The sequence below is a fragment of the Cynocephalus volans genome, chromosome 8, assembly GCF_027409185.1.
Source record: "Cynocephalus volans isolate mCynVol1 chromosome 8, mCynVol1.pri, whole genome shotgun sequence".
Lineage (NCBI taxonomy): Eukaryota > Metazoa > Chordata > Mammalia > Dermoptera > Cynocephalidae > Cynocephalus > Cynocephalus volans.
Window position 1 is genome coordinate 4,681,229 of NC_084467.1, and position 24,873 is coordinate 4,706,101.

Here is a 24,873-nt window from a genome sequence, read left to right on the forward strand (position 1 = left end):
ACAAAATCCCATGCGTACGATGTCACGTATGTCATAGTGAAACACATACACACGTGTATGGTGACGCAGATATGCACACCACACATACACACACAGCCTCATGCCAACACCACGATACACATACACACTGGCCCTCCAACCCTCACCCCACAAGCCTTCCCAATAGCCCCCCTGCCTGAGTGGCTGGGGAAATTTCCATGTCAGGCACGAGGGTCCTGGGTGCCAGCTGGGAGGCTTCTTCCAGAATGCCTGGGTATCTGGGGCCAAGGCAGGGCATGCTACACATGTCCTCCGGCCAGGCCTTGATCGGCTCCCTGAGCCCTCACAAGCACCATGGAGAAGAGCTCCTGCCCCTGTTAAAGGGTGGCCCCGTGTCCATACCCTTCTGGGGTCTGGGCTGCCTCTGAGATTCAGAGAGCAGGGTGGGGCCTCTGGGGCCAGGGCCCCATAGGAAATGGACATCCTCTCCAGCCAGGTCATTGACCAGACAAGAATACATGCCGCTGTGCCCGAGGTTTGGGGCACACACGGGTCCTGGTGCCAGGAGGGGTGGGACCTAGGAGGAGAGCAGTGAGTTCACAGGAGTGGAGGCCTGAGGCCACACGCAGGAGCCCGCACGTCCCTTGCCCAGTGGAAGAACAGCCCCTGCAAGACAAATGACCACCCAGGACTCACAGGTCCAGCCAAACAGCAGCTTTATTAGTAGTGCTGGATTCTTTGCATACCCAACAGTGGGCTCGGGAGTCTTCGCTAGGGTTTCCATGGAACACCTCCCGGCGTTCAGGACAGTGCTGTGTAGCATTTCCACTGGAATGACATAAATAAAGCTTTGGTGTACAGGTTTTCAGGAGAGAGTAGAGTTTAACACTGCGGTACGAATACTTCACACAACACCGGCTTCAACGTGACTTGGGTTTTGGCCAAGGGGATCACTGCTAAGTGGTGACGCGCAGGCCGTTGCCGCGGCCGCCCGGCCCGGTGCGGGGGGTCTAGGGCTGAGGCTCCGCCCGGCCCTGCCGCTTGGCCTTTATCTGCAGGTACCGCCCTTTGCCTTCCTCAAAACGCTTCTTCTCGTCCTCAGTCTCGGGCTGTGGGCCACACACAGAGACAGGTACGTTAGAGGGGTCGCAGAACCACGACGTGGCTGTCACCCAGCCTGGGGCCCTGCCCCAACCCCTCCCGAGCCGGCCGCCCAGCTGCAGACCTGCCCCACACCAGGAAGGCGCTCAGGGGGTGGCACCTAGGACCGAGGCACCTTCTCATGGCGCTTCCTCGGAACCCACAGGAAGGTAGGTCCACACACCCCGCGGCGGGGACAACTGACCCACGAGGATTTGGCCAAAGGCTGGTTTTGCCCAGGATGGTCCTGGCTCAGCTGCTAAGTCCCTGTGGGCCCTGGGCAGCATTAGGTGGTCCCAGCGGCCCCGCCCTAGCCAGGGATTCAGGTTTAATGAGCTGGGCTAACTCCTCTGGGACATTTCCTTGTGACATTTTGAGGGTGCCTGAAAGCCAAAGAAATGGGGCAGCTGCCCTTCATCCACAACGACACCAAGCCCCAGCAGCTATTTTTAGGCCCAAGTGTTTTACAGACAAACAGTATATTGGCAAAAGGGAGAACAATCAGCCAGAGGATGTAATGTGAAGTTACACCAAAGATCTCCTCCCCTCAGCCTTCTCCAAAATCGTTCTCTAAATGTCACCAGGTGTAAACTGCCAAAACCTTGCTGGTTCGGAGCCAATGGAACGTTCGGGTATTTAAAGAAATAAGATCATGCTCCATACAGGGGTTCTGGTTCCCGTCTGAAGAGTCTTCAGCACACACATGAAAAGTGGTGGCTTGGGCCGAGCCCATGGCGCACTTGGTAGAGTGCTGCGCTGGGAGCGCGGCGACGCTCCCGCCGCGGGTTCGGATCCTATATAGGAATGACCAGTGCACTCACTGGCTGAGTGCCGGTCACGAAAAAATGACAAAAAAAAAAAAAAGAAAAAAGAAAAGTGGTGGCTTTTTCAAGACACTTGATTGAAGAAGTTCCTCCTGCCACTCTGGTTTGATCTCTGGCTGACTTTTTAAAAATAAAAGTTGAGGCTATACAATTTGACCTGCAACAACCCAGGGAAAATGAAATGTTCTTTCTCAGTTTTAGCAGCAGTGCTAAGGGGACAAGACCCCTGAGCTTCCTGGGGACTGGAAGGCCTGGAGCCCAGCCCCTACTGCTGACGGGGCCCCATGAAGACATGGCCACGCCCTGCTGGGCCAGCTGAAGGCTTCTGTGCACACCCAGGCAGAATGTGCTAGAGCAAGTCCTCTCACACTTTTATGTGCAGATGAATCCGAGGATCCTGTAAATGCAGACTGATCCAGTGGGTCGGGAGGTCAGAGCTGAGACTCATTTCTAACAAGCTCTCAGGTGACCTGATGCTAACTGGCCTGTGGACCACACTGAGTAGCAGGGCCCTGCCCCTTCTCCATCCACCCCTGCCTCAGATGGGGGACATCTGAAGTGGTCAAGAATGCAAGGTCAAAGCCACCAGGCTAGACCCCAGGGGCCTTTTCCTCCCCACCCCTTCCCAATAGGACTTGCTTGGGGTGGTGGAAGAAAGCCTGCAGCTCCAGTTTATCCCGCAGTGGCCAAGGTCATGGCTTCCTGCCTAGCTCACAGCAAGCACTGACGACTGTGTGTGGGACCTCAGAGCTGGGAAACGAAGTCAGGGGCGAGGAGTCTGGACGCTGGGTTTTGCTGGCTCTGGAGCAGCTGTGGCAGCCACAGGAGGCAGCGTGGGGGTTGGGAGCAGGACAGCAGGAGAAAGGGAGAGACGGGCTGGGCCATGTGCTCAGGTTCCTCCCAGTCTAAAAGCCTGGCCCCTCTGCTGGGGGCCCTCCCTCTAGCTGGTGGACTATCTGCCCCCCAGGGAGCAGAAAGAGGCAAGAGGCTTGGGAAGAAAAGGAATCCCCTAAAGCAAGAGAGTGTGAGCCTGGCCTGAGAAAGGCAGCGGGATTGAGAGGGGACATGGCCTGAGCCCTAGACGTGGCTCTGAGTGCATCAGGGCCAGTTCCTGCCTGATGTGGGGAGGGACCTGTTTCTCCCACTTGGTGCTCCTGGAACATACAGAAGTGGGATACGGGTAAGAACTTGATCCCCAAATGCCTGGGTCACCAGCCAAATGTTCTCAGGGCTCAAGGGAGCTGGGAGAGGCTGAGGAAGAGCTGCCAGGCCCAGGTCTTGCCACTGGATGCCACATGCACGGACTGGCAGAGGGCAGTGGTCATCAGAGCTGCCTGGCTCTGCCAAAAGGAATGCTGCACCTTAGGCAAGTTCCTTGTCACCCTGCACTTTAGTTTCCTCATCTATAAAGAGGGAGAAGAGTCTGTTCTCCAGGTTTGTGTGGATGTGGGCAGCGGGGAGGGTATCCACGCAGCACGCCGGCTCGAGGGCCACAAGGGACAGCGGCTGCCATTAGCTGGCAGATGACCCACTGTGGGGGAGGGTCAACCTGGATGACCTTCTGTGTCCCTTCTGTTATGGTCTGAATGTTCGTGTCCCCAAAGTTCACATGTTGAAATCCTCACCAGCGAGGCGAGAGTGTGAGGATCGGGGCGTTTGGGAGGAGATCAGGTCATGGTGTGGGGCCCTTACAAGACAGGCCGAGAGAGACCCCGGGCCCTTCTGCTGTGTGAGGATGCAGCGGGAAGACGGACATCTACGCACCACAGCACTGCCACACCCCAGGTGTCCTCCAGCTGTCCAGAGGCATCCACGAGGATGCCGACACTGCCGGCACACTTAGAGGAAGTCACAAGGTGGGGCCATCACCCCGTACTTTTCCCCCAGGCACTCAAGGAATCCTCTTTCTAGGTGATAAAATTTGGAAGTGAGGGGTGAGGAGAGGGGGGAACATTCACATCTGGAAGCCAGCGCAGAATAATGAGACACCAGTTGGATCCTTATCAGCGCTGGGGCCGGGGGAGGCAAGCGAGGTGCCCGGAGCCCCACCCTGGCCCTGTGTGCAGCGTGAAGATGCAGCCGAGCAGAGCTCCCGAGCTCCTCCTCCGTCAGGCCCAGGGCTCTGCCCTGCACCCTGTCGCCTCAAAGGACTCACAGCCTCAGCAGCCAACAGGCCATGAGTGTTCCAGAACGAGTACGTCATGGGCTCTGGCCGCTTCTCTCACTAGGTCAGTCAACACGTGACCCAAGGAGGGCACAGGCCAAAGTGGTCAGCCCAGGGCAGAGGGAGAGCAGCGCCCAGCACTGAGCCTCAGGCTGCTCTGATGTGTCTCTGATGTTTAATATTTGCAGCAAACTCATCAGCTGGGAACTGCCCTCAGACAAAACTAACGCTGTCTGATGATGGATGAGCAGGAGGTCGGCCAGGAGAGCGTGGCCAAGACTCTGCAAGAGCCTGGGAGGAAGGAGGCTGCTGACGGCCTCATTGCTCTTCTGTCTCTGGGGACAGGGGCATGTGCTGACCATTCTGGGCTCAGACGGAGTCCAGGCAGGCCCAAGAGCTATGCTCTGCCCACCCTGTGAGCGCTGCCATCCTTCCTCCCCTAGTTCCCTGGAGGGGTGTCCAGCCGGGCAGAAGTTCATAAAGAAGATGGTTGAGGGTAGTGAGGTCCCAGGCAGCTGAGGACCGTCGCTCACCACCCAGCAGGAAAGGGAACAGAGCAGAGGGAGTCAGGGCACTGTCTCTGCTCCCCGTGCCAGGAGGGTCCCTGGCCCGTTGGCTGATGGGCAATCAGCCTCCTCAGCTGGGAGCTCTGATACACTGCTCTCCAACCCAAGGGACTCTGGGGGCCACCATGTCCCCGCTGGGTGTGGAGCTGACAACGAGACAGATGGCTCCCTGCACACGGCCCCCGCCCACGACACAGCTGCCACCTCCTCGCAGCTTGGCTCCATCCAGCAAAGTAAATAAATACATAAGTTATTGGCTGTTGCTGTTTTTAATGGAGGGTTGGGGGTGGTGGGGAGAAGGAGGAAGCTCCTTCATGGGAAATCAATGTTTTCCTTCAAGAGCCTGAAGCTGTTGCTGGGGAGAAGGGCTTGGGACATCAGGAGCACCTGTGAGAGGCTCCTGGCACCCGAGAGCCCACTTGCAGCCTTGGTCAGGCTGCTCCGAGCCTCTGGGAGCTCGCAGCACACATGCCAAAGAGAAAAGCAGAGGCGGAAAAGGGGACTGTGAGTGGCTCAGACACGGTGACCCCCCTGTATCACAGGTGTGGTGGGAGGGACAGGGAGGTCAGCAATGAGACTGAGTCTGGGTCCCACAGACCTACCTGTGTGGCCTCAGGTGATGTCCACCTTCCCAGGGCCAGGTTGTTCTCTCATCTGTGAGATGAGGACTCAAAGACTCAACAAGGTGACATGGCAAAGTGCTTTGCCTGGTGCACATGAGCTCCTATATCGTGTATGCATGTGTGTGTGTGTGTCTATGGGGGTAATCCAGCTCTCCTCACAAACGACCTCAGAGGCCAAATGCACACCTGCGGGTGGCGGCTGCTCTAAAGGACATCCCTTGTTGCCACATCTGCCCACCAGCGGCACTGCCCTGGGGGGGAGAGCCAGATGGCCCTGGGGGACATCTTAAGGCAGCAGGTCCTTTAGGAAGTCATGCCACTATGAGCACATGAGGCTGAGGGGAGGTACCCAGGCCAGCAGGTCAAAAGAAGGCCGGCTCCTTGATGCTTGGGGAGCTCTGCCCGGAGCTCGGCACCCAGCCCTGCTCCCTCCCACCTGGTGGCTGCCTGGGCCTCCGATGCTCTTTTTCCTCCCTCCTCTCTGCTTCCTGCCAAGTGCTGTCTTCTGGGCTCCCTTCCACTGCAGGGGAAGCCTGTGGCTTTCCGAGCCTAACGCTGCAAACCAAATGTTTTCCATTTTGCGTTTTCTGTGCTTCAAGAACACACATTTGGAATGTGGCACAGAGGACAAGTGACTAAGTTCCACCCTCGATAAAATCAATCGCTTGTCCTTTTCGTAATTACTGAATGTCTGGTGTGAAGAGGTTTCCAGTGGTGATGCAACAACTTCCTGTAAGCCTGAGGGACACAATCCTTCTTAATTAGGAAGCCACGTGGCATGTCCTCTCCAGTATTATAATGAGAGACAAGAAGGAACCTGAGACAATCACGAAAGTAATTAAAACATCTTCTGGTTGTTGGGGACACTCAACCAGGCCTGGGGAGGGGAACTGTGCAGGCAGAAGAAGCCCTGTCGGGCCAGGCGCTGGTGAGCACAGCACCAGTACCCTCAGCCTCACCAGCAACTGTCCTGTGATTCCACCTCCACCAGAGGACCCTGAATTCTGCAGGGCTGGGCTGGGCAACTGGGAAGCTGTTCTCGGTGAGCAGAGCCAGGCCTTGCAGGCGCAGAGCCTGTCCCCGCTGCTGCCAGTGGCTGCACTGCAGGCAGGGGTTAATTAACTCCTCCCCTTTGTTGGCTAGCTGAGGATCTACAGGGGCAGCCTCCCCAGGGAAGCAGCCAGAAGCCTCAAATAATGAGAATGCAGTGGAGAGCCATAAGCACTCTCACCAGGGGCTCCCCTCTCCCAGCAGCAGCAGCTCAGACCCTGAAATAACTGCCCCAGTGTGCGGCCAAGAAATCCCCTTGCCTGAAGGCCGATAGGAGGCTGCGGTGCAGGCGGGGAGATCAGATGCCGCGAAGGATGAAAAGGTGGTCAGCACTCAGGCCTGGCCGGGGGCACTCAGGAGCCTCTCCTCCAGGTGCCTCTGCATGCACTGCTCACAGCTCCTGTGCGGGGAGTGTGGGCATGTCTGTCCCCACTTGACAGCAACAGTAATAAAGACTGCAACTGCCATTTGCTGGGCACTTGTCATGGGCTAGGCCCAGGCCAGAGTTCTCACCGCGTGCTGCTGCCCTGTGTGTGCTCACACTGTGCCCTGCGGGAGGCCAGCACCATGCCTGGGACACAGCAAGGGCATTTGTGGAATGAATGAATGAATGATCGAACAAGTGAAGATCAAAACAAGAAAGTCTTAATTCTAAATTGCTGTGGTCTTTATGTTAAAGATTAAAAACCAATGGTTTTGCTCAATGAGCATTGGCATTACCTGTCCCCAACCAATTCCAGAGGGTTCAGACCACAGAGGGGATCGACAGGAACGTGTGATGGTGACAACGACTCGAAGTGTATGCATACCTAGGCTTGAATACTCTTCCCAGTCCCCCAAGAAGCACCAGCTCTCCTGCTGCCACACAGGTGCTTCCCTGTGATTCCACGCGCGTGTGCACACATGCATGCCTGAGTGCAGAGGTTTTCTACGTCCGTTAGACAATCTGCCCAGGTCAGCAAGAAGGCCCAGGGCAGAGTGTGGCCACCTCAGAAGAGCAACACTATGTTACCGTGAACACTGCGGTGGTTTCCTGGGATGATCCCGGCATGAAGCAAAGGCCCTGGAATGAGCAGGCGGCGCACAGCATGTCTGCGTGAACAAGCAGGGCCCTCACGCCCTCCGCGAGACGCCACCTCACACCCTCTTCCCAGGGGCCTCAGCAGCAGGGACCAGCTCAGAGAAGGCACAGGGAATTCCCGGAGCAGCAGCGAGTGACGCTCTCCTGGGCAGAGACAGTCCTGGATGGGGTGGCCTGCAGTGTCGCCCCTCCCCTGTCTGTAGGACGTGAACGATCTTTCCTGACTCCCAGATGTGCCATGCGGACGGGATGCAATAGCACAGCAGAAGCAGCCCCAGCGAGGACCCCACCCCCTGACCCCTCCTAGAAGTCTCCTCTGACCCCTGCTGTCCCACCTCCCCCAGGAGACAGGAACGGCCACGGCATTGTGCTGGCCTTGCACCCCGGCCCTGCGACTGGGCGCTCAGTCCACACAAAGCCACTGAGGAGCTGACGTGCTGTTCCCGGTGGAGGCATGTCATGTTGACAGAATGTAAAAGCGCACATTTCACTGCACTCTTGGCGGAAGTCCACCGGCTACGAGGGAGCCTCTGTCTAAAAGGAGGAGAGAAGGATGGCTGCGCCCACTCTCCCCACTGCCCCTGTTTTAATCTAGAAAACATTTTTTTGACATTTCAGCAGCTCACAGCAGGGAGATGGAGCCTACGGGCACCGGCCGAGACCCCCGTGACAGGCACAGGCTCACTCGGGTCAGATCCTCTGGTTTGGATCTTCTGGGAGCAAAGCAAACCAAACCTGCACTGCCCCACGCGAGACCGCAGCCCTGCAGGGAGCAAACAGTGGTATCAAAGCGCTCATTCCAAAGCAATGTTGCGGATGCGCTCGGCACGGGTTACGGGCTTCTCCCTTGTCAGGATCCTGGGCCACCCCTCTCCTCCCCACGTGCCTGTCTACGTGTCCTCCTCAGACCCGGGCTGGTTGGGACCCACAAGTCCTGCAGCCAACACCTGGCATCTCCCTGGGCCCTCAGGGGCCGTGGCACATCTGCGAGGCACATCTGCGAGGGCCAGAGCAAGTGCACTTGCACCCAAGGAGCCAGGGACGTCCACTGCCCTTAACACAGACACAACCTGGTTCTCACCCTCCTGAAGACCGAAAAGGCTTCTCCCACCCTGGCTGGAAAAAATCATCATAGAGGCGCTGGGGCCCTTCTAGAGCTTTGTTCCCAGGGAGCTGCAGGTCCCAAATCACTTAGGGGGTTCCTGCTGCCCCCCTGCCCACAGGCCACTTTTCCAGCCCTGCCCCCAAGGTCAGAGGGCACTGCCACAGGGAGGCGGGGCCAGGCTGGTGTCCAGACCAACACCCTGGCTCTGTGCCCCAAGTTTGCCTCCTCTAACAATTAGCCTGGAAAGTGCTGGCAGCTGCGGGAACACCTCTTGCCAGCATAAAATATTCATCGAGAAACAACTCCACACAAAGCGTCTGCGTTCCCTGTCAGTTGGACCCTGGGGATGGGAGCTAAGAATAGACATGAGGTGGAGGAAGAGCCGACGTGGGGATGGGGGAGGTGGGCTGGGAGCAGGAGGAGGGGCGCCCCACCACGGCACATCTGGAGGGGACCGGCATGCACACGCATGCATGCTGCCTGGAGCACACGTGTGCTGAGACCTGGGCTCGGGCTCATGTCTTGGGCCCCAAGTGAGTGCCCAGGAGGCCTAGTTAGAGCTGACAAGCCCTCTCTTGGGAGTCTGCCCCATCCTCCCTGCCAAAGGCTATTTTTGTCAACATTAGTGGGCCCCAGGACACCTCAGTGAACAATCAAAGACTGTCCTTAAGGAGCAAGAAGTGACACTGGCCTCCTGCAGCAGTTCCCTCTATTCAAGCAGGTGTCCTCCCACTGTCCTCTGCAGTCCCTGCCCGCCCTCGCACCTCCTCCCGTGGGGCTAACCCTCCTCATACACCTGACCTCGCCCAGGGTGCAGGCTCCTGGAGAGAGCCCAGGACTGCTTCCCAGCTGGCTCTGTGAAGGTCACAGGTCCAGCCCAAAGGCCCTTTCAATCACGAGCTGCCCTCCATGGGAGACTGGACCCCTGGGGGTTGGACTCCCGGTGGTGGGGCATGGGGCCCATGGATGGCTGGCCCTCCTGGCCGCAGCACTGGTGTCTCTGAGAGGAGGTGCGGTGGGGAGGTGCGTCCTGCCCACAGTGGGTCTGCACAGCCCAGGCAGGGCAGCGGGGCAGTGGGGCAGGAGGACTGATCACAGGATGGGCAGGCCCGGCCTCCCCTGCAGCAGCTGCCAGCCTTGCTGAACACCTGTCAAAACCTTTTTTTTTTTTTTTTTTTTAAAAGATGACCGGTAAGGGGATCTTAACCCTTGACTTGGTGTTGTGAGCACCACGCTCAACCAGTGAGCGAACCGGCCATCCGTATATGGGATCCGAACCCGGGGCCTTGGTGTTACCAGCACCGTACTCTCCCGAGTGAGCCACGGGCCGGCCCTGTCAAAACCTTTTTAAGTGCAGATTGTCCAGACTCCTTGGCTCTCCTTGACCTCAGGCCCATGTGGGTGAGTCCTGCAGATTCCCGCCCTCCATAGCTTCATGGAAGAGAAAAGGGCCTGGGACGGTCTGAGGCTGCATCCTGGTCCCAGCCCAGCCCTGTGTCAGATGGCTGGCGGGGCTCAGGAGCGTCACCATCCCTCAGCTCCTGACTTTAACCCCGACTGCTCCCTTCACCTGGATGGTCCCAAGACAGCTCCCTCTTTCCTCCCCAGCTCCAGGCCTGTCCTTGAGGCCTTTCTGGGGAAGAAACTAATTTAAAATTGGCACTGCTCTCCCAGCACACTCCACGCCCCCGCTGCCTGCTTTTTCCCTCTGTGGCCCTTGACACCATCTGACACCCTCTGTTCTCTCCTGTTTGTTTACTTCCTCCTCTGCCAGGGTGCGAGCTCAAGGCAGGAGGGCTTTGGGAAGAGCAGGTGAACAGCAACAGGCAAACACGGGCCTAAAACCTTCACCCGCCCCATGCAGCCCGTACAAAGCTGTCCCCACCGCACAGGTGAGGAAACTGAGGCACACAGGAAGTACGAGCCTATGGTCACACAACTTGTACACTTTAGGGCCCTGACTAGAAGCCAGGCAGTGGGACGTATGCTCCTCATACACATGAGCCCCGACAGCACCTGCAGTGTCTGTGGCCCTGGGGTGGGGGATGGGGGCACTGGGAGGGAGCCCTGGGGGTCTTCAGGGACCTGCAGTGGCTGCTCCGAGGGGGAGAGGAGCCAGTGAGTTCCCGGACTTTGAGGGGAACCATGAGGAGTGGGATTGGCGGAGGTAGCGAGCCCCATTCAGGACACATTGTGAGATGCTTTCGGAGAGAAGCTATGGAGAGAGGCAGAGCTGGCAAGGCCCGAGTGGGAGTCAACGTAAACACAGCCGGTGCCCAAAGCACAGGACCACCCGAGGAGAAAAGGGGCATAGGCCCAGAGCCTGTCACAGCCTCGTGCTTAGGGGGTTCATGGGGTGGCCAGAGTGTCCCCACGGACACTGTCAAGGAGTGTAGCCTTCACCAAGGGTCTGGTCAGTCGTGCCACAGCCAGGGTAGTGCCAGAGAGATAAAGCCAAAGAGTGTCCTTGGACCTGGCCATGCTGCCGAGTCTGAGGGAAGACAGCCAGGAAAGCCAGAGTCCAGGAGGTTTGGGGGCGGCGGGGAGGAGAGAGCTCCAGGAACGTGCCTGTGAGGCAGGAAATTGAGCATCCGGGACAGAGAGGTTAGGGGCTGCCACCCTGAAAAGCATAGCGAAGGGCCAATGTGTCCCATGGAAAGAGCCCAGAGGAGGGCCTGGGAGGACGGGAGCCACACCTCAGGGCCAACAAGCGGTGCGGTCAAGAAAGCCACGGAGTTCCAGTGGCCAAGGACAGAGAAGGCTGAGGCCAAAGGAGGTGGAGGCCTGTCCCTGGCGAGGTCAGGGGGCCGAGTGCGATGTGGCGAGATGGAAACCCTCCTGCTGAGGCTGGCAGGCGGCATGGTGGGCCGGACACCCATCCCTCCTGTGCAGCACTTTCATGAAAGCCAGCAGAGTGGGGGCAGCTGGCAAGGCCTGCCTGGGGGAGACCCCTCAGGCCCTGGTTAGGAGTGTTGTGTGGGCCTTCTGTGAGGGGTGGTGGGTGGGAGATGAGGGGACAGGGCAGGCAGCAGAGCCAGGCGGGCAGGGAGGCGGGGCGTGGGAACAAGAAAGGCTGAGAAACGTGTGGAGGGACAGGAGGGGCTGGTGACCTCCCAGTCTGACAGGGGTGGGGACGGGGGGTGGAGGGGCACTGCCTTGCAAGCCCCAAGCAGGGAAGGCACTGTCCCAGCAGGGCTAGCCACTAGCATGGGCCGCGAGTCGTACGTGAGAAGACAGGCACTGTGGACACCAGGCTCCCGGCCCGTCCCCTGCTCTCCTTCCTTTCTACCTGGCCAAACCCTCCTGATCCGCCAAGTCCAGGTTCACCATCAGCTCCTCTGTAAGGCCACCCACGCACCCTCTGCCCCCAGCACCGTATGAGGCCACACGGTCTGGAGGGATCTCGTGACCAGCTTAACCCACTGGAGCCCCAAAGGTGGGACCTGACCCCAGCAAAGAGCCAGCATCAGGACAGTGTTCATGGAGGCGCAGAGGAGGGAGGGAGAGAGGCAGGGACAGGAGAGGGCCCTGTGGGCGCAGAGGCTCCTCGTGACCATGGTGGCCTTGCTGGGCCTGACAGCTCACACGCAAGCCTCGGTGCTGCTGCCGGGGGCTGGTGAGCCTGGGCTCCTCCAACAGGAAGCAGCGGAGGTGGGGGCGTCTGGGAGGAGGCGCCACAGGGCCCCAGTCTCAACCCAGAAGCAGCCGCCACAACGGCCAGGGCGGCAGCCAGGTGGCCTTCCTCAGCCACAGGAAGAAGCAACACAGCCTCATTCTGGCCTCCGGGAGGAAGTGAGGTTTCAAGTGCAGAGCGTTTACTTGTTACAGAGGCTTTCAGGGCACGCTCTCCTCTAGGAGGCGGAGCAGCAAGGACTCGCAGACCTGCATGGGGGCAGATGCTGCGGGGGCGCCAGGGCCTTGCCCGCACTTCTAGAAGCAGGGCTCGGACTGGCAGGGCGTGTTACCCGCCTGGCTCCTCCCACAAAAGCACCAGTACCCAGAGGCCTGCGAGGCCCACCCTGCCCTGTGCTCTGCTCCTGCCCCTCGCCCCTTGGAGGGCAGGAGGCTCCAACTACAGCCGGGGCTTCCCGTTTCCTCCTGGTCCCCAGAAGCTGTCACCTTAGTGACAGACACCAGGTGTGGTTCAAAGAGGAATCAGAATCAGCTTGTGGCTGAAAAGCCCCTCGACGAGAACTTCCATTCTCATGACAAACACAGAAGCACCTCTCTGGGCTGTGCTAACACTGCCTGAGTCTGTGACCGCTGGGAGCAGGGACCCACCAGGGGCAGCAGCCCCTGTGGGAAAGGGAGTGTGGATGGGCACACACCCACCCCATCTACCCCACCCACCCTGCACCTGCCTCTCTGCACACCCAGGGCACAGCACACCCTAGCAGCCCGAGGCAGAAAAAGGCCAAAAAGCTTGGCCCCCCAGCCCTGCAGTCCAGGGGTCCAGCTTGCTTCTGCACCAGGCAGGACACACAGGCCAGGCTTCCCATGAGGCCCTCAGCAGGGTATGGAGGACATGAGGCCAGGGCACAGTCTTCACCCCCATCCCAGCATTCCTACACAACACCAGGGAACCCCAAGGCTTACCACTCCAGTGGCCTGGATCCTCCCAGGAAACGTCAATGACAAGGAGCTCGCAAAAGGGACTCTCTTGTCCTGCCTGCTCAGACCCAACCCCACAGTCCACGGGAGAGGCCAGGCCTGGGCCCCTCTGGCCAGAACAGTGGGACTCACATGTAATTTCTCCTGTGAGCCCTGGAAGCCCCGACCCCAAGGCCAGACCGTCAGGCAAGGGCAGCTGGCTGTTCCCGAAGACACACACTCACCACGAGCTGGGGCACGGGCAGCGGACTGCCCTCTTGGTTCAGGGACACATAGGTGAAGAAGGCACTGGCAGCCCGGTAGCGCTTCTCGGTGTTGTCCACCACGGGGTCGGCGTCCACCAAGACCTCGATCTCCATGGACTTATTGCTGGTGAAGGTCATGCGTCCAGAAATGGTGATGACACAGCCTGCGGAGAATGGACAGTGGGTCAGGATGGCCTTAACCCAATGGCGTGGTGGCAGCGGGCGGAGGAACCGCTGTTACTGAGGAGTTAGAGGATGCTTGGTTAGGTGACACAGGCTCTTATAACTACCAGCACATTAAAATGACAAAATATTAATGCATCATTAGTAGCTCACAAGTGTGTATCTTCCTAATGAGTAGACATCTATTTCAATCATCTACGTAAAAACTTAAGAGGTGAAGGGATCTTGTTGGCCACAGAGACCAAGCAGGGGTCCCTCCACCTGCCAGGAGCGGCAGCATCTGCCTGGTGCCTCCAGAGCTGTGACTGCCCCTCCTGCTGTCCGGCAGCCCTGGGTGTGAGCTGCTCTGATCTTCCTCAGGCCCAGGTCAAATCTGCCACCTGTTCTGTCCTCTCTTCCTCCTATGGTGCCCACTGGAGCCACATGGAGGCCTCCCCACATGCTCTATGCACCATGAAGGAACCTTCTATCACCTTCCCCAGCCCGCTTCCCACCCTCCACACCTCCAATGTTCTCAACACTGGGCTGACAGTGTCAGGCCATGTCATCAAGTTGACTGTGGCTCTATGTCCCCTCCTCTCAGGGGTTGCATGTGCCTGCCTGTCAGGCTTTCTTTCTAACCCTGGTGGTCTTGCCCACAGGACCACAGTGTTATCCTTTGAGCTGCTGTATGTCACACCGGGCTCGCTCCTGGCCACAGTCTCTCCGTGCTCACTGCCTCCCGGAACAAGCACAGCTCCTGTTGAGTGCCTCCAAGTCCACAGTCACACGTTTCCAGACACTGGCCAAGGTACTCCACTCCCGCCTCAACCCCACGCCCACCTCTCTGTAACTCCCACACTCTGGCGTTATGATGAGCTATCCTGGTAGCTGCTTCTTGACCTGGGCAACCTGGGCCTTCTCTTCCATGCCCTCCTTCCTTGGGGGCTTGGGCTGCCCCTTACCGCTGGCCTTGGTCTTCCCTTCCCTCAACATCACCTCTTAAGCTCATGGAGCTCAGTTTTTCTCCTGTAAGTGGACATGAGAGAAGCTGTCTCATGGGTCACTACAGGATGGAAGGAAACAAGCCCAGGGATGAGCCTGGCGTCTGCAGTGGGGAGGCACTTGGTGCATGGCCACCCTCACCATCGATGACAGTACTGGGCACGAGGCTGCACTGACCCATGGGGGCTTCCCGAGAAAGGGCCGGCCCCGGGCACTGCCGCCTTCCTACGACACATGGACACAACGACCTCCCCACCAACACAGCCCCGTTCTGGGTCAGGCTCAAGGAAATCCCTGCCCAAGTCCAGCCGCTGGGACCTGCTCCCCAGGAACCAGTGCTAGCTTTAGGGGCCTTTTAACACCCCCCACCACCCTGGGCCCCCCATGTCCTAGACAGGACCACAAGGCATGTTTAGAGATCAGAAGGAGAGAAAAGTAGAGCAGCACAGTGATCGTTAGCGGCGAGGGTGAGCAGGCCAGAGGCAGGAGAGGCTAATCCATGTTAAAAAGTACCAGAACGTTCCATGCCACATTCAGCTTCATACTTACAGGGACCATCTCGTGCTGGATACAGCCATTTCTGGGAGGAAAGGAAGGAGCCCCGTGGTCAGCGACAGGTGTCATTATGTGAGCTGTAAGGTGCAGTCACATGCAAAGCATCGAAGCATCCCACGGCACTCACCCAACACACACGCTGGGAAGGGGCAGGGCACGCGGCCCCGTTGCCCAGCTGAGCAGCTGGAAGGTTAAATGGGTCATCCCCGAGGGTCTCTGCAGCATCCCTGCCTCCTTCCCCAAATGCCCAGGCAACATCCCTCTCCCCAGTGACCTGGGAGCCATCAGCCAAGAAGCAGAGACAAGCCTTCTTACAAGAGAAGACCAACAAGAACCTCCCCACAGGCCAAAGGGTCATGACGAGGGACCCCGTGTCAGTGTGCTCGGTGAGGACAGCAGTCTCCAGGGGTCTTCTGAACACCAGCTATCTGTTTCAGAGAACAACAAGAAATGTGTCCTTCTGCCATGGCCCACAAGAGCCCCGCCCCACCACCACCTGTCACAGCGACATCCTGGCTGCTCAGTTTACTTTCCGTTAGAAATCTGAAGAAACGTCTAATTTCAACCTACAGCTATGTCAAACTATCACACAGGTTGGTTCTGTGAGCATCAGACCAAACAAGAGGAAGAAGACAGCGCCGTCCTGGAGAGCCACTCACGGGACCTAAGACAGCGAGCACTTCACAACATCGGGAGGATTTTCAGTTACAGTGAAAGCCAGAGCCCTTTCCCCTTCCAGGGAACACGTCATCACTCTTAACAAGCCACAGGCTCTATTTCTGGCTGGCAGGACACAATGAGTTATTTTGAAGCTGGAACCTGATTCAGTCATTGCCCGGCTGGGCCTTAACTTGAAATGCGGGGTTGGAAGACAAGTCGGAAGTCCCAGTTAGCAGGAGCGAGCCCAGAGCTGCCAGGGGCCCCACTGAGGGCCTCCTGCCTCCCACATTCGAACCCCAGGGTCCCACGGGCAGGTTCTGGGGGGGACGGCTGGCTCCCACCTTCAGGGCTGTTCCTATTCCGGCCCTTCCTGGGGAATTCCAGCCATAGGCACTATTTGTCAGTTCCAAGGTGGCAGCAAGGCTCATGCCACACCTTTCCCTCTGCCCCCCGCAGCATCCAGGCCTCCCTTGGGATGCATGTCTGTCCGGGAGGGGTGGGGTGGCATTACGCATGAGGGGCCTTGGCCTTTGCAGATGCCTCGCCCCCGCCCCTCGCTCTCACCCTCCGGCCACGACAGCCTTCTGTGAGCTCCACAAAGCTCCTGGTTCTGTGGCCTCCCTTATGTTCCCAGAAATGCCCTCCCTAGGCAGCAGTGGCTGGTTCATGCTCTGCACCTCAGCTCAAGTGTCCCTTCTCCAGGGAAGCTACCCCGGGACAGTTCACACTGTTTCTAGAAAGGTCTCCTCTCCGGCGCAGCATTCAACTCCTTGGCTTGTCTGTCTGTCTGGCATGTGTCCTCCTCCCAGCCTGCAAGCCCCAGGGGGCTGGGCCAGGTATGGCACCTAGAACAGGCTGATGAGGTGCACCCATGTGTGGCCCCTTGAAGGCTCACAGGGACACCAGGCCACTGCAGACTCATGCTGGATGGGGACCCCACATTGCTGGCCCAAGGAGCTCCAGACCCTCCTGTCACCCTAGAGTGGGCGCTGAGCACATCAGGCTGATGGTACCCAGGACCCAGGACAGCGGCCTCCACCAAAGCTGGGCTGGCTGGCACTGCTTTCCAGTCTCCGCTCAAACACCACTGCTCAAGCAGCCCGCCCTGAAGGCCCACCATCCCTCACCTGTCTACCTGTGGGCCTCTCCCCACGAAGGTGGGAAAGCCCCCAGGGCAGGAGCTTTGGTTCTCTCACCACTGTGCCCCAAGTGCCCAGAACCACTGGGCACATGGAGATAAATGAATGAGGAATGGGCAAGTCCAGATTCAGAATGGTCCACCCTGTCCTGGGCCAGCATGAACACACCTGTCTGAAAGCAGGTCCCATTATCCCAGCACTGTGGGAGGCAGCGCCCTTCAAAGGAAAGGTTTCTGGCAACATTCATGTGGCTATCGTGAGCAGAGGTGCCCGGTCAGCCCCAGGGACAGCAGCGGGCAGGGGCAGCAGCTGTTCCACAAGCCCCCTCAGGCTCCTGCTCCCTGACAATGTTGTCACTCAGTCAGCCACTGCACACCCTGTGGGTGAAGGAGCCTTCAGGACCATGGCAGGGTGGAGGCCAGAGTATGGAGGCACAGGGAATGTGGAGCAAGCAGCGCATGCTGGCAGAGGCAGAGCAGGTGGCCTGGGCTGGTGACAGCTAAGAATGCAGGCTGGCAGGAATATGAAGAGGGGTCAGCAGAAAAGCCGTGTGTTGGGGTCAAGGATCAGCCTCCACGCCCACCTGCCCTGGTAGGAGCTGCCTCCTGGCTCCCGGGGGGCGACTGTCTTCACAGCTCTCCAGGATGTGCCCTGAGTGCAGGGTCCTGGTCCAGGGGCCCAGTGAGGCTGCCAAGGTCTCTGTCTCCTAGTGTCATTCCTACAAGCAGGGGCTGGCTGCCCAGGGGTCACAAATCCCACTACCCTCTGAGAACCTGACTGATGATGGCCACGGGTTTTCTCATGTCACAGATCAAGCACAATTCCAGGGAGCCAGGCCATGCGTGATGAGGCAGCCATGAGCTCGGGGGCTCTGTGCAGAGCGGAAAGACACTCTTGGTGCTGACCGTCCGCCACACAGCAGGAGCGCTGCCTTGGGACTTCCCCACTAGGTATCACATCCAGATGCACCTGAGGACGAGGACGCCTGCTTACTTGAAAGAGCAGAGGCGGAAAACGGTAACTGAGAACAGCATCTCCCACTGAGCTGGATGCTAGTGCCCACCTAGGACAGGTGCAGGGGTGGGGAAGGAGGGAGGAAGGGAGCGCCTCTGAAGCCCTGATCAAGCCAGATGTTCATGATGAAGTGTCTCGTGATGACAGGCAGGGCTTTGGAGGCCCCGGAGGAGTGAACATCTGGCAAGGACACAGTCTCCTTATATGCTGCCCTGCATGCAGGAGAAGCCCAAGCTCCGTGGCTTTGGAGTCAGATGGGCCTGGGTGTGACTCCAGGTCCAGCCACTGAGCAGGGCCAAGCTAGGAAACTGCACAGTGCCTCAGTTTCCTCCTCTGCAAATGGGAATAAGAGTCACAGTCTCTCAGGGAGGCTGTGAGGAATAGGTGGGGCTGCATATGCCTCCCATGTGCACACAACTTTAGAGGATGCAGCAGAGTGGGTCACCAGAAATGACCTGCTCACGATTTTCCCTCATCAAGGGCTCTGCAGGCCTTGCTGGCTTTTGGGGGGTGACTTTCTCCATATATTTTTTAAATGACACTGTCAACCCATGTGGTTCTATCCTTGCTCTGTGGCCACACTGATGTCACTTGCCAACATTCATTCCATCAAGCGGACAGAGGCCCAGGACAGTAATGTCTACGTGAGGCCTGAGAGCCCTTCTGCGTGTTGGTCCCTGTGGGGAAAAGGCACATGAACCTCTGTGGGAGAGTGTGCCCACAGAGTGCTCCACTGTCGTGCCTTGCGTGAGGTAAAAAGAGTCACACAAGGTAATAAGAAGTGACATTTAAAACACATCACTCTCTACATTTCTCTTTTTCTGCAACAGACACATTTACACCAGGCAAGAAGCTGTGTCTAGTGCTGTCCAAGGGAATACAACGGGCTATTGCATCAGTGAGCGAGTTGGAATGTGTTCAGCTTGTGAAGAACATGGGATAACAAAGCCTTCAGAAAGGTCCTTGTATTGGGTTCCACAGATTCACGGCTGAACCAGATCTGACACTGAGATATGACTGCATTCTGTGGTTGACCCTCCGGGGAAAGCTTCAAGCTGGGCCCAGTACCCCACATATGAGCCTGGCCCAAGAGGTGTGACTCCACTGTGCTCCTGGGACTCCGATACCAAAGGTACCCTCTGACCCAAGTTCCAGAGCAGGCGCTCAATGAGAGGCTGGATAAGCAGGAAGACTCGCTGCCCCATTCCCTTCTTGCTAATCCCCCAAGCCTCAGAGAGCTCAGCATCTGCAGCTAAAGATGCTTGGGACAGAGCACGGCGCATTTCCTCTCATGCTGCCTCGAAACCGACGATGGCTGAAGAGTGTCTTCGCCCTGTCCTGGGTTCTCTGCCACAGTCCTGTCTGCAGGGCTCGTAGGATGAGATGCCGAGTAGGATAAAAGGCAGAGCACACGAAAGGGGCGGGGCCCGACGGCTGCTGTCGGGTGGGATCGACCGCTGTGGGAGGTAAGGTAATGGCCCTCAAAGACATCCACGTCCTCATCTCTGGGTACTGTGAACATGTCACCCTCTGTGGCAAGAGAGACTTTGCAGATGTGACTGGGCTAAGGACCTTGAGACGGGCAGGTAAGCCTGTATTATCCAGGCGGGCCTGATGGACTCACAGGATCCACGTAAGGGGAAGAGGGAAACAGGGTAGAGTCAAGGAGATGTGACAATGGAAAAATGGCCAGAGAGAAAAAATGGCATCTTTTACTCTGCTGCATTGCCGGCTCTGAAGATGGAGGAGGGGCCATGAGCCCGGGCATGCGGGTGCCTCCAGGAGCTGGAAAAGTCATGGAAATGGTTTCTCCCCTAGAGCCTCCAGAAGGAACGCAGCCCAGGCCACACCTTGATTTTAGCCCTGTGACACCCGTGTTAGACTTCTGACCTCCAGAACTGTGAGATGGTAAATTTACATCGTTTGAAGACACCAAGTGTTTGGTAATCTGTTACAGCAGCCATAGAAAATTAATAAAACTACCCAGATGGAAACTAAACTGGATGATTTTAATGTAGTTCATTGTTTGGGCTCTTACACCAGATTATAAGTAACTATAAAATAAGGAGCACAATACTTTATAAAGCTCAAGACTAATATTTCTAAAAAGTTCTATTATACATTTCTACCACTTAAGATGACATTTCCATGTCATTTTCCATGGAATCCATAAAATCCAAGCAGGGATTCTGTGACAGCAAAAAGAATCTGGAAACTCAAAGTTCCGAGGAGAAACAAATGGATTCTAGAGGTGACACGGGCCAGGGTCCTAGCAGCCGCGGTCATAGACTCATGGAGGCCCACTGGGTTTCCCGACAGGAAGGACATTAGGTGACAGTGTGGAAACTGCTTAACCTGTTCCATCGAGAGCCCAAAATGTCAATACTTGCTGTTACTTAGTCAAAAAAGTATCCAGCCAAAAAGAAGGGACACATTTTTAAGTTTTTGTCGATGTCTTATTTGGTGGTTCCAGCTATCTGATTCCTAACTGGATGTGGGAGTTGGAGCTAAAATCAGATTCCTCCTGTGAATTCCAGGAGAGCAGAAGAGCCCATGTGTCTGAGGTTGCTCCCCACACAGACCGCGAGGCAGCGCTCACATGGGACCGGCGAGCAGCGGCTGCTTTGTGAGAAGGCCCCACACCCAGTTCTAGACACCAGTGTGGCTGATGGGAAAGAACTCAGGTGTTTAATCTCTTCTAGAGCACTGGCCAACGTCAGCATGCAGCACCCAGGCCGGACACACCCACAGAGGGAGATGCTCAGGGCTGAGTGCTGCCCAGTGAATTTTCTCCAATGATGGATTGTTCCAGATCTGCTCTGCCCAGTGTGGCAGCCACAAGCCACATGTGGTTTTGAGCAACTGAGATGGGCTGGTGCAACCAAGGAGCTATGGGTTTTTTTGTTGTTGTTGTTGTTTTTGCTGCTGACTGGTCTGGGGATCCAAACCCTTGGCCTTGGTGCTGTCGGTGTCATGCTAGAGCTGCATCTTTAACTTTAATTTTAATTATACCTTAAATAGCCATGTGTGTCCAGGGACCATTGTATGGCAGCACAGGTGGTCTTGCAGGTAAAGCTGGCATGATGTGGAGGGTGAGGAGCTGCTGAAGGAAGGAGACTGAGCTGTCTGTGTCTCTGACATCTCCATATCAGCAGGAAGCAGGGCCTGGGCTAAGCCGGCAGAAGAACACCGCATGGGGCAGCGTCATCCTTGCAGCTGGACTCCACTAACCCTGAGAGTCCTGAATGGGGTTTTCAAGCGGCTTGGGAAAGCCAGAGGTCCCTACACAACTACACAAGGCATAGCCGCAGCCACCCCACAGTCCAGCCAAGCAGTCCAGCCAAGACGGGGGCGCGGCACCTGATCGGTATGGCCACGTCTCACCACTCGCCCAGGTGGACGCTCCAGACCCTGGTGGTGGATGCCTGGAGGTGCTCAAGTAGGTTGCCAGGTGACACCAGTGCACTGGGCTCACAGCTCGGCCCTGGAGCCCAGACTACTGGACTGCCTTCCCAGGTCCACACTGACCAGATCTGTGGCCTTGGGCAACTTCCTTAAACTCTGCAGTTTCCAGCCTGGAAAAGCGGGGCACAATCGCTCCCGTCTCACTGGGCCATGTGAGCAGCAAGTGCTACAATGTACTTAGCATGACTCCTGGTGCTCCAAAGCGAGCAATGTACAGTCAGATACACCGGGCCTGCGGTGGGCTGACTTGTGAATTACAGCTACTTTCTGTTAAATAATTGATAAGCCTGCCTGGAGTGGCACAACCCAGGAGGGCGGGCAGGGGCCCCAGCCCGACTCCCCAGGTAGACGGGCATCTCTCCTGCACAGCAGTGGCCAGATTTCAGCAGTATGTCAGGGATTTGGAGAAGAAAACAAAATAATAAAAAATAGCTGTTACCAAGCCTGAGAGGTTGCCAAGTGTTTCAAAGTTTAGGAACAGCTCAGCATTTACAGTCCAAAAAGAGCCGTGCCCACGAACTCTCCTAAGAGAAGCATGGAAACAGTGAACTAACTGCGGAATTTCTTACATAACACACCCCAGAGCCTTTTCTAGAAGATTCCTCATTTTTCACCCACACAGTCTGGGGAGATCATTGCTCCTCAAGATAACTTTGCCTTTCAGTTTCCCTACCTAACGCTTCCAAACCATGGTGTCAAAGGCAGCATTCTTCCCTTACCTTTTTCTTAGTAATTGCCTGGGCATTTTAACATCTCAACTAAAACAGAAAAAAAAAAAAAAAAAAAGAACACGTGCCCTGTAAAGGGTCAGTTCACACCACCCAGCTTCATCTGCTTGCCCTGAGTGGCGAGGCATCGGCCTGCTGTGGTCCCCACCGTCCCTGGCACCGACACTGGTGCTGGCATGGGGAGCTCGAAACGCTGTTGCCAGGCGAGGAGCCCCGTGACGCAGGTGGTCTCAGCATCACGTCCCATTTTCCGATCAATCACAGGGTTGGTGATGCTGGGCTCGGGCGAGATCCAGTCTCACAGCTGAAGTGCCTTCCTTTGTTGCAACTGCTTGGCGAGAGTTTAATTCAGCACGTGCCTACTGAGGTGCACAGGCAGTAAGGGGGAGGTCACAACAGGTGGCAGCCTGTCCTTGTGGACGCGGAACCCCAGGCACAAGGGCTCGACTGAACTTGGCACGCTGCGGGTAGCCATCGAGGCTCTGAGCAGAGGAAAGGCGGGACACTGGCATCTAAAGACTGAGAACATGGCGGTCACATTCGGAGGTGGGCCCTCTGTGGTCGAGGCAAGAGCTAGGGGCATCCTAAAAGAATCAGGTTTGTAAACAGCTAGAGCCAGGACAACCAAAGGATGGCAGCAGCCTCAGTGGCCATCTGTAAGGCTGTTCCTGGCCCTAGAAATTGCCCCGGGTTTGTGAGCTTGGGTCCCTCCTCAGCACGTGCCTTCATGGCTGAGACCCAAAGTTTCCTTCTGACCTTCTGGGGCAATGTCTTGATGTTGTGAAGCTACAGGTGTCATTTCCTGCTGGACGCCGCACATGAGCAACAGGTGAGGCCACAGCCAATGGCCTGGCACTTGGCTGATGCCGTACAAAGGACTGCTCTTCTGATAAAACAAAGACAAAACAGAGCACTTCCTGCCTTAGATCTGCATACATTGGTCACCCCGAAGGTCTGGCTTCGCCTCCATTCCAGCTGTTTTTCTAATAAAATATGCTGAAATGGGCAAGTCAGAAAGTCACTTTCAATCTGCGAAGATGAAATAATGGCCCCTCCAGAGATGCCCACATCCAAATCCATGGAACCTGTGGACATGTGACCTCATGTGGCGAAAGGGACTTTGCAGATGTGATTAAATGAAGGCACTGGAGATGGGGAGATTATGCTGGATCGTCCGGGTGATGGTCCCAGTGTAATCACAAGGGTCTGTATAAGAGGGAGGAGATGGGGTGATGGAGGCTGGAGGACGAACGGGGCCGGGATGGACGGGGCAGGCGGCCTGTAGAAGCTGGAAAAGCCAAGGAAATGTCCTGAGAGCTTCCAGGTGGAATGCGGCCCCGTGGATCTATTTCAGACGTCACACCTCCAGAACTCAAGGAGCATGAATGTGTGTTATCTGAAGCCACCAGTGTGTGGTAATTCGGTATAGCAGCGACAGGAGACTCACACACAGAGGGCATGTTTGGCTGGCAACGTGTTTTAATTTCTGGGCTTTCCCCCACTGTGGCAGATCAGCCTTTGGCAGGTGGGGGCCCCCCAGGAGGACCAGCAGCTCATGTGTGGTGGTGGTGGGGAGGGAAAGGCCCCTCCTGGGCTGTGCCTAAGAGACGGGATGTGGCCAGGGACATTCAAGCACTGCCTAATCAGACACTGGCCGTGGATAGCTGCCTGCCCGTGGCCACAGCCCCATGGTGCCCTCAGGCTCCATCCACCTGGGTGTATCTGGGCCACCTGCTGGCACCTGTGCCATGAAAACATCCTTATTTTAAAAAAAAACAAAAAAACTTGGAGCTGGCCTGTGGCTCACTTGGGAGAGCATGATGCTGACAACATCAAGTCAAGGGTTAAGATCCCCTTACTGGTCATCTTTAAAAAAAAAAATCCCTATTTTAAAAATAATCCTTACACTGCCCCAGCGAAAAGAACAGCGACTCTTCAGTCTATGCAATTATTCTTCTCTTCACAACGAAACCTCTGCCTCTGGCCACTTCTTGCACATTCCTGTTTCAGGGCTGTGCCCGTCTTCCTGCCACTCAGAGGAACGACACTGGCGCTTCTTCATCAGCCCTGGCCTGGAGAGCACGGAGCCTCTCAGTTTTGCTCCAGTGGGGCTACTCTCCAGGGCCAGCGCCCCGCCTGGCTGTATGACTGCTCTTCTCAAAGCTGGGGGCCCTTGGGGGCCTGCTTGGGCCACTCCCTCCTGTAACCATGAGAACAGCTCCTTCTCTGAGCTAAACACCAACTTCTCTGCAGGCTCCCACCGCTGCAGGACTCTCCTCCACGTGGACAGAAGGTATGGGAAGAGGAGGCTCGGGGCGCAGAGGAGATTTTATCAACTTTGTGCTTTTGCAAGAGTGAAAGTGACCTTGCGTCTACAAGAACTAAGCTTTCAAGAGAGAAACCATCTGTAGAGGGGGGTAACAGTGGCGTCCCAAAGATTCATGTCCACTCAGAACTTCAGTGTGACCTTAACGGGAATAAAGGTCTTTACAGATGTAATTAATTAAGGTAAGGGTCTTGAGATGAGATCACCCTGAATTACCCAGGTGGGCCCTAAATCCCACCACGAGTGTCCTTTTAAGAGACAGGAGATGCGCAGAGGCACAATGAGAAGAGAGCCTTGTGGCCGTGGAGGCAGAGATCAGAGTGACGTGGTCACAAGCCAAGCAATGTCGAGAAACACCTGGAGTCACCAGAAGCTGGAAGAGGCAAGGACAGATTTTCCTTGAATGTCTCTGGAGGGAATGTGGCCCTGCT

General features: G+C 56.8%; 1 protein-coding gene across 2 annotated transcripts in view; it reads right to left on the reverse strand.

Moving 5' to 3' along the window:
• Positions 1–728: 728 nt before the first annotated feature.
• The window catches only part of ACOT7 (acyl-CoA thioesterase 7), a 94,752-nt gene continuing 70,607 nt past the window's right edge, over positions 729–24,873 (reverse strand). For both annotated transcript variants that reach the window (XM_063105963.1, XM_063105964.1), the window contains exons 8-9: positions 13,368–13,552; positions 729–1,088 (exon numbers count right to left, since the gene is read on the reverse strand). In XM_063105963.1, the coding sequence (XP_062962033.1) occupies positions 990–1,088; positions 13,368–13,552 (284 nt within the window). In that variant the 3' untranslated portion in view covers positions 729–989. The remainder of the gene's footprint in view (positions 1,089–13,367; positions 13,553–24,873) is intronic.